The sequence below is a fragment of the Larimichthys crocea genome, chromosome V (assembly GCF_000972845.2).
Source record: "Larimichthys crocea isolate SSNF chromosome V, L_crocea_2.0, whole genome shotgun sequence".
Lineage (NCBI taxonomy): Eukaryota > Metazoa > Chordata > Actinopteri > Sciaenidae > Larimichthys > Larimichthys crocea.
This window is the reverse complement of record NC_040015.1, coordinates 2,955,337-2,965,339: the sequence shown is the minus strand read 5'-3', so window position 1 is coordinate 2,965,339 and position 10,003 is coordinate 2,955,337. Positions and strand designations below refer to the sequence as shown.

The 10,003-nt window shown below is 40.2% G+C and overlaps 1 protein-coding gene across 1 annotated transcript; it reads left to right on the top strand.

Annotated features, from left to right (window-relative positions):
- Window positions 1–3,502: 3,502 nt before the first annotated feature.
- Window positions 3,503–6,593, top strand: LOC104928266 (GTPase IMAP family member 7). Its single transcript, XM_019263043.1, has 2 exons — window positions 3,503–3,568; window positions 4,912–6,593. The coding sequence occupies exons 1-2, from the start codon at window positions 3,547–3,549 to the stop codon at window positions 5,877–5,879; spliced, it is 990 nt and encodes a 329-aa protein (XP_019118588.1). The 5' UTR covers window positions 3,503–3,546; the 3' UTR covers window positions 5,880–6,593.
- The last annotated feature ends 3,410 nt before the right edge of the window (window positions 6,594–10,003 follow it).

Genomic DNA, 10,003 nt, shown 5'->3' with positions numbered 1-10,003 from the left:
CTCCAGACTAGAATGTGTTGAAGGTGAACACGAACATGGGTAAATGCATTCCCTTTGACTATTTTGGGCGTAAAGTATTTGTGGCGTCATCTATGAGGGTTTAAAGTGTGACCACCAGCATGAGTTCATCAGAATGCAAGACTGACTCAAGCACTTCAGGTGTACTTTGAGAGTGTCTCTAGTTCTTCTTGGCCAAGCGTCAATAAATAATACAGCATAAGACATCAGAGGCTCCTGAACACTTTCTTCCCTCCTGACCTCACCATTGACCTTTGACTTCAGCAATTTCTCCACAACACTAACGAGTCATAAAGGATGTGTTCCAAAGTTTCCAGCGTTACCAGTTCAACAAGTTTGTCAGCATGTGTTTATCTATTAAGGACATTTACCTGTATGCACTGACATAAAGTAACCTTTCTAAAGACTGGAACATCTGACTGACATCAGACCCATAATTGTTGAACATGTAATAGCAAAAGCACAGGCATTAATGTTGTGTTTGCGCAGCCTCAGCTCTTCTGCTTTCAGTCTTTCCAGCAGCTGTTGAACCTGGCTGCAGGGATTTGCTCTCATTCAGCCACCAGAGCTTCAGTGAGGTCCAGCACTGATGCTGTCTGATAATCTGGCTCACAGTCAGCGTCTCAGGGCTCTGTGCAAACCAGTCAAGTTTATTCAGACCAAACTAGGGAAAGCATTTCTTCATGGAGCTGTCTTTGGATCATTGCATATTGAATCAAACACTGTAGTGGAAGATCTCTTTAATTAGAAACACTCACAATCAACATATGATGATAAACTGATATATTAAGAAAGTAAGGATGATTGTTGAGCATTGGTATGGTCAGTCCCGGCCTTAACCAATTTGACACCGTAGGCAAGATTTAAGGTTATTATAAATAGCCTACACATAGTATAGGATTGAACTACCCACTAAATAAAAACTGTAAACAAGAGGTGGAGGTGACAGGAGGATGCTTGATGTTGCTGAAGTGGCGATAACCGCCCAAGATTTGCAGGTGGGATTCAGATATCTCAACAGTACATATGAAGAGAGAAGAGGAGTGTGTGAAACCGTCTAATCATACAAAAACATGATACCAAGAATAAAATAAAACAAAATAACAAAAATGAAAAACCTAAAAGATGCATGATTTTCACTATACTGTGCATGTAAAATATACAATGCAATTATTCCTGATATGCAAATTATATTAGATTCAATCTTATTATCATCACAGTGAACTGCTGATTATCAGAATGCAAAGGAGCAGTAAACTGCAGTATAATATAACATATGGGAATGATAAGTTATGAAGTATTCATGTGAATGATGTGCACTTTAACCCTGATGTAAAGTTTAACACTATAAACACACTTTAGACAATATGAACTGTAACACAACAAACAACTAGCCTTACAGCTCTGATATATGAAGGGGTGGAAAATAAACAGCATTTTGATTGATTATTACAAGCAGAGCAAACGTTAGATAACCACATGTCAATGAAAATGTAGACGGATGTAAACTCCTGCTGAACAGATCTAATCTTTACCAATGACCCTGAGTATGTAAGGTTACCTACATTATTATTTTCATAGCCAGGCTATTCCTTTACATGAAAGCTCAGTGTAGATTGCCAGCATTACTTATGTAACCTAGAGTAATGAAACAAAGCAGAAGGGGTCACCAAAGTTCACACGTAATGCTTTGTCTGTTCTGTGGTTTTAAAATTTAAATCATGTTCACTGAACTCATAACACACTGACTCATCATTTGTACAAAAGGCTGTATATCAAAGAAATAGTGGGCTATTCAGTACACCTCTGTGACCTGTCAGCTGTCTGTCAATAAGTTTCCTAAGGTCTTTCAGCTTGTTCTTGTTTTTCCAGTCAGACCATCACAACATGTGATGTCATGAGAAACATGACTGGGCCTCAGCAGTGACTCAGCACAACCAAACCAGAAACTATCTGGAAAGTTCCATGAACTTACTTTACTGAAGGACAGGACAGGTGTCTGCCAGTATGTGATGAGAGGCTGGTTAGGGTTATAATCTGAAAACTATATTATATATTAAAAACATTTCAATTCATTTCAATCTGCTGCCACTCCACTTGGAGTCAAGAGTTATCAGACTGCTCCTGTTATGAGAGTGAAACTGAGGCTGCATTGGGATTAAAGTTGAGACAGATCTGTTTTATAGTCAGTTATTACCATGAATAATCAGAACTCAATTAAAAGCACAGCCTTCATCAGGCTGGCTGACTTTCCTCTCTGTAAACAAAGCTGATTACAGGAAACAGGAAGGTTAAAGGCATTACCCTCAGTTCCTCTAAACAAGACTGAGACATGCCAGAAACAAATACTTTGTCAGCATTACAGCTGCTGTCTGAATCATTCTGTAATGAAGAGGACTTCGTTCCCTGGAGCTTGAGATAGAGTTGGGGGAACATTGCACCATGCACTTTAAGAATTGCACAGGCACTTTTGTAAAGCAGTGGCACTTTATTGGGTTTGCACACTTTGCACATCTCATATTTGCACATTTCATATACATATAGGTTCATAATGGATTGTCTATATTTATTGTCCTTTTAAATCTTATTTGTGCTGGTAGGTTCTGTGATGGCCACATGGTTCCACCTGCAAAAGAGGGACATGAGATTTATTCTGCATTTTTGGTAACTGAATGCTAAATTTACATAATGTGACTAATTTAATATATGTTGTGCCATTGTGTGTGTTAGTATATTGGGAATGGTAAAGTGTGTGAAATGGTACTCACCAGTCACCTTTGTCTCCAGAGTGTTCAGGCAAAAGGCTTCCCCAGGTAACGGGCACCATATTTGTAGTTCCGGGGGCATCCAAGTGGTGATTGGTGTTGGAAAATGGTGTATTTTATTAGTGAATGTGCTGGAATTGGGAAGAGGTTGTGTTTGTAAATAGATGTATGTGTATCTAGTGGGAAGATTATGGGGAAAACGATAAATAAGAAGTCAGCATGGTGAATGGGTTCTCCCTCATTAGCTAGACACCCTATATAAGGCACCATTTTGTGATCATTGGGTGGTTGGTGTATGATGTGAAGAGTATGTGCCATGCTGTTAAAGACTTAACAATTAAAGACCCGTCTGTGACACTCGACAATCCTGCCTGGTGTTCTTTTGCTGTATGCTCCAGCCGTAATTGTGGTCTGCCTAACACATTCACACAAACATGTAAACTGCATGTGAATGACAAAGAAACCTGTGCTCAGTGTGATGGATGCACCAGTCTGCTTCTTAAGTGCTGGTTGTCATCAGGCACTGGATTGGAGTTCAGTGCATATAAGCTGATTCACACACATGAAATATCTATATTAATTCCACGCTCTCAGCGGCTTCAGAGTGTACATTTAAAAACATGCTGCACTTCCTTGTGCTTAGAAATTCCATCAGAGACAGAGGAAACGCCCACATGGAGGGAAGATAAGTACTGACAGGTGCCAGCATTCATAGCAGGACAGGACACGGTGGCAGGATCCTTTTGTCATCTGACTCTTCAACATGAGCGGGGCATACTATCAAGGTAAGATTTCTGTTAATGTGACACTTGAGGGGAATTTGAGTCATTTGTATTCCAATAACACAGCCACTATTAGATCCATTATTTAATCTTGACCTAATTCATAATTCATAGTAAATTATGAAGTAGTGGAACAACTATTTGAACAAATGTTTAAGTTTACATGTAGAAGGGTATTAATATAAAGGGTTTTTTCTTTCCAATAACAAGTAGTGTTAAAAGTTCCAATTTGAAATTCTGCAATTACATTACAGTTAATAATCGCAGTAACATTCATTGGTGGGTTGATATTGAGTTTGGTCTTTCTGTGTTCTATGGGCAGACTGGTCAGCTCGGTGCAGAGGCTGTGCTGGGATTAGTTTCGATCAGTGGAACACAACTTCAGCTCAGGCTGAAGAGCAGTAAGCACAACAGTTTGTTCACACGGATCGTTCATGTGGATCAATCATACGGATCGTTCTTTTGTTCATTTGTCACGTGACAGCTGTAGCTCAGCTACAGGGCTCTGGACTGAGAAACTAACAAGGAAATGAATGATTTGTTGGTGTCTTGTTTGTGTCGTTCGTTTATTTGTCATGTGACACTTGACATGTTTTATTCATTCATGAAATCAAAATTAATTAGTCTTCAGTTATTGTAGACGTGTAAAGTGTTATTGTGTATATAATGTAAAGTATTTGTAAATAAATGCTTTTGAAAATTATATCAAAATAATAAAATATATTATTAAACACTGACAAAGCAAAGAATTATCAGCACTGATGCAATGCTATCTAGCTTTGAATATGCAACCTCAACAAAAAAGATGATTTTGATGGTATTTCAACATTAAATCAATGTTGCCATGATATCTGGGCCATCATTTCAGATCTTACATCTTACAGTTAGTCCCAAAGGTCAAAGGTATAGAGTTCATCTATGTATCATACTACAACACAGGGTTGTACATCAGAATGTCTCTCTTTATGAAATTATATAAACTCTATGTTTATGTTGGAGTTGAGGAGGAGTTGAGGAGTCTCAGGCAGAGGAAAGAAGCCGCTCTGTGGTCTGGTGGTGCAGCAGCGGCAGATACTTCTGGATTCTGAAGTCTCGCCGTCCTTTACACGAGTTGACATTCTTTAACCTGTTGGATAACATGAAAAATGCAGTTGTCAAGCTAAACAATGGCTGTTTGATCTGATCGCGGGGCTCGAAGTGTACTAATATCGTCTCACAAGAAGTGATCATTTATTTTAAAAAAATGTAGTCAGCTGAGTCTCTTTTGTTTCCCATCCGGAGTGTGACACATCCTCTCGTTTGACAACATAGCACAGTATGACCAACGGTATATTTCTCTCTGACAGGGTTTGGAGGTGCCATAGATCCAAATGAAACGAGAATTGTTCTAGTGGGGAAGACCGGAGTAGGGAAGAGTGCCGCAGGAAACACCATCCTGGGTAGAGAAGCATTTGAGTCAGAACTGTCTCCGTCTTCACAGACGTCTGAGTGCAAGAAAGCCAAGGGAGATGTCGACGGACGAAAAGTTGCTATCATTGACACTCCAGGGTTGTTTGACACCAATTTCACTCAAGAAGAAGCATTGAAGAGGATCAAGATGTGCATCTCTCTGTCCTCTCCTGGTCCTCATGCCTTCCTGGTGGTTCTTCAGCTTGGCAGATTCACCCAGGAGGAGAAAGAAACCGTCAAAATGATTCAGACCACTTTCGGTGAAGATGCAGCTAAATACACAATGGTGTTGTTCACACATGGAGATCAGCTGAGGAAGCGATCCATTGAGGACTTTATTTCCGAGAGTCCTGACCTGAAAGCCATCATTCAATCCTGCTACAATCAATACCATGTCTTTAACAATGAAATCAAAGACCCTAAACAAACAAATCAGCTCATGGACAAAATTGACAAGATGATCATGGCTAACAGTGGAACACACTACACCAACGAAATGTTCATGAGAGCAGAGGCAGCCATAGAGAAGGAGAAAGAGCGTATCCTGAAGGAGCTGGAAGCACAGAGGCAGAGAGAGCTGGATGAACTGAGAGCCAAATACGTAAAGGAAGTCTACCACAAGAAGGAGAAGCTGGTGCATACCAGATATGAGTATGAAGCCAGAGTCCGGGCTGAAAGATCAAATGAGTTTGTAAATGCACCAGTAATCGCAATAGCAACAGCCTGTGGTGCTGCTGTCGGAGGTCTGCTTGGAGTTGCAGCAGGGCCTATTGGTTTGGTAATTGGAGTCGCGGCTGGAGCAGCTGTTGGAGCTACTGTTGGTGCCATATCACTGAAAGTCTCAGAGCGTTGCCATGTTCAGTAAAGACAGTAGAGCATTAAATGATGATGTTAATATTTGATTGTTTTCCTGGGAAAATGTAGTCAGGTGTAATCTGCTTATTTGCTTCTTAGTAATTCTTAGTAATGACTCTCAATCCTAAATTGAACTGGGTATGGCGGTAACGTGTTCCACATGTGCCACAGCCGTCGTACCTGTTCTAAACAATGACTAGACAGAGCAGATCGAGCTGGCCGGAAGGCAAACACAGAGACAGCACAGCGAATCAGAGCAATTTTCAAAATAAAACATCCTGTGCAGACTCTGGATTGTAGCCTACTTCAGAATCAGAATCAGAAATACTTTAATAATCCCGGGGGGAAATTATTTAGGTATTTTAGGTAGAAGAATATAAACCAAGGAAAATAACAGAGTCTTAGCAAGTTGATGAAGTCAAAAGCTCAGCTTCTCAAACACTCCTGGTGTGATATGAAGCCACATGGAGAACGCGGAGAACCAAATCAGCATCAAAACGTCACAGAGCCGTGCCCGATGGGGTCATAATCAGTTTTTGTTAATTGCTGAAACATTTTCCACCTGAAATAAATGAAGCTAATTAATTTGTAATATCTTCCATCATTAACACAGTCTTGACTACATGATATTTCTGTAATATAAGTTCAATAATTAATCTGCTTACCATGATGGATGAAGATGACTGAATGATTCTGTGTGTAAGATCTAAATAAATGACTTTAAAGTGCATCTCTCTGTGTGGATTTTGTACATTCATTTCTGCTCTGTACTATTTGCATGATTTATTCTATATTTTATATATTTCTATATTTTACCACAGCCTAAATGCAATCTATTAATCAATCATCAGCTATCAGCATTTTAATATCTATTATCTTCATTCATACACAGATATCTATTTATAGACACTAGCAGAAATGTTGTCTTTTTCGTCATTTTTGGAACTCTTATCCTGGATATCTATTGTGCAGATATCTGCTGGCTACACTGGAAGCCCAAGGGCTGTTGTCCTCAGAGGCTCTTCAGATTTTGTAGCTGATGGGTTCTGAGACTGACTCATACTCCTCAGTATAGAGCATACACTCACAGGGGGACATTTTTCTGCAATAAGATACTTTTGATACCTTAAATACATTTTGTCTGTATCACCAAAGCACAATGTCATTGTGTTTATACTGTATATATAGGCTGTCATAATAAGATAATAAGATAATATCATAAGTCTGTGAAGGTTCTCAGTCATCTAGATCGTCTTTCTCCAAAAAAGGTTGAGTCTGGGCCAACTGGACTTGGCAAAATGTCTTCACGAATTTACAAGTCAGGTTGCCCCCGACTCAATCTTACCATGTTGATCTGGAATGTTTCATCGATAAACACGTAGTACAACTACAAATCTGCATTCACTAACATGACCATGTCAATATGGATATAGATTTAGAATGATTGATTACATACTATGGATGAAGGTGAACTAAGATGATTTACTGTCAGAGCGATGAGGGATGAAGGATGGAGATGAGAGTAGAGGGATGGAGGAGTGAGTGATGAGGGAGAAATCAGGGTCATAGATGGGTGGAGTTCTGAGATGGACTGGTGTCAGCTGGTGGTGGGAATATGGAATAAATGCAGGAGGAAGCTGAGACTGTGAGTGTGGCTCCAATGTTTCCTGTGTATGAATGAAAGAGAGAGAAGAGGAGGAAAGTAAAGGAGGGATGAGAAAACTGATTTAAAGAAGAAGTGAACAGATAAGGAGTGCTTAAATACTTTAGGGATGAGTTTAAGGGGTGCTCTGAGTTCTTGAACCAACTTATAAAACTTTGTTTTTTTACACAGCAGCAGCAGCAAAAGAACAAAAAGCTGAAAACAAAGATGTGGTTGTGTTTTATCTCTACAGGACCTCAGAAGAAAAAGATGAGTGATGAACTTCGAATCATTTTGGTGGGGAAGACCGGTGCAGGGAAAAGTGCAGCAGGAAACAGTATCCTGGGAAGAGAAACTTTCGAGTCTGAACAGTCTTCTTCCTCCTGGACACGTGAATGTATGAGAGCTGAGGGAGTAATCAGAGGTCGAAAAGTTGCCATCATCGACACTCCGGGGCTGTTTGACACCAATGTCACCCAAGAAGAAGCATTGAGTAGGATCAAGGCATGTATTTCTCTGTCTGGTCCTGGTCCTCATGCCTTTCTAATGGTTCTAAAGCTGGGCAGGTTCACCCAAGAGGAGAAGGACACAGTGAGGATTATTCAAAGTACTTTTGGTGACAAGGCAGCTGAATATTCACTGGTGTTGTTCACACATAGAGACAAACTGAAGACACAAACAATTGAAAGCTTTATTTCAAAAAGTGAAGACCTCAAAGACTTCATAGAGGTATGCCATGGGAGGTATCACGTCTTCAACAACCAAGTGACAGACCAGAAACAAGTCGATCAGCTCCTGGAGAAAATTGATCGAATGACTCTGGAGAATGTCCCCCGGCACTACACCACAGAAATGTTCAGAAAAGCAAAAAGGGCCATAAAGAAAGAAGAACGGCGGCTTTCAAAGGAGCTGAAAGCAGCAGAGCAGAAGAGGAAGAGCATCATAAAGGCTGAAATTGAGAGAGAAATTGGACTAACAAGAGGGTCAATGAAAGATGGCAACTGTGTTCTACAGTAGGAGGTGGAGGTACTCCGGCTCTTCAAAAGCAGTTGAACTTGCTTAGTTCCACTGTACTTTAGGACTGAAAGTTCAGCCACAGCACCAGCACCACAAACCTGTAACCTCTAACCTTTGGCTTATTTTTAGTGCACTAATTTCTGTTTGTAGCATGAACATTTACTGATCTTTTGTCACACTTTAGTTTTTCTTTGGTTAGATTAAATGAACTGGTTCTATCCAGTGGTTAGAGTGTTGCTACTGAAGTTGTAACATAGTTACACTCAGTTTGTCTCAACTGGTTCCATGTCTCTACTAACTCCCTGTCATTTCAGATCCCACCTTCCAATCAGCTCATTTCCCTCACCTGGTTTTCACCGCCCATCTCCTCACCTGCAGTCCATTTGCTCATTAGCCTTCAGCAAATATATACTGGTTCATTTCCACTTCATCCCTGCCGGATTGTCTTGTGTTGTTTTTGCCAAGCTCTCCAGCGATTCTAGTTTTGTCTTCTTGTTCTGACTCTGTTTTGCACTTCGGATACCTGCCTGCCCCTTGTCGGATTTGGTTGCCTTTTTGATCTCCTGGTTTTGACCCTGCCTGTACCTTGGACTGACTAAATTGGTTTTCCCTTAAACTTGTCTGCCTCTGAGATGTGCTTTTGGGTTCTCCTTGCCAGTACCATACTATACCAGTATGACAAGGGACTGCTTGTCCTACTGCTCGGCCCTACCACATCATGAGGGGGATTAAGATTTCTTTCATTCATTCTCCCTCACTGTTTATCTTCATCAGGGTCCAGCTGGTCACATTAATGGGCAATTGAAAGTCACCAACTAACCTGCATGTCCATGGACTGTAGAGAAGGAACCCCACACATGCAAATGCCACATATGTGTATGCCACCATCATGTCACCCGATTGGGATTTGTACTTCAGAGATTTTGTTTCTTCAGACTTGAATGAATTGTTTACAATATATAATGATTCTACTGATAGACTAATTGTTTTGTTATATTGGTAGTTTAGTTGTAACGTTTGCCTTGGTGTGACCTCAGAAATGGTCTGACCAGTCATGATGTTCCCCTTTTTGTTCAGTTTGGAGGTCTGTTAATTCTGTTCAGTTCTATTCAGTTTATGTTTAAGTTTGATCTCTTTTATGGACCCAGACATTTTATTGTATATTTTATAAATTGTTTGTTTCATTTTTGGATAAATAAAATCTGCTATTTGTGACTCATTATGCCCACCAGCTGAGTCACTCTTAGCCATCACAGTTAACAGCATCTTTCAATTTTGCAAATGAGTTTAGTTACACAACATTCTAAAAGTTCTATATTACATGTTTGAAGAAACTGGTAGTTTTGGAGTGAGTCTATGACTATGATGTGTCCTCCCATCTGCATTATGATCGAGTGGAGAAGGACAAAAAGTGGATAGAAACTGCCAGCCCTTGAAATATACAAACAAGGGCAGCTGTGGACAAAAGCTGCTCT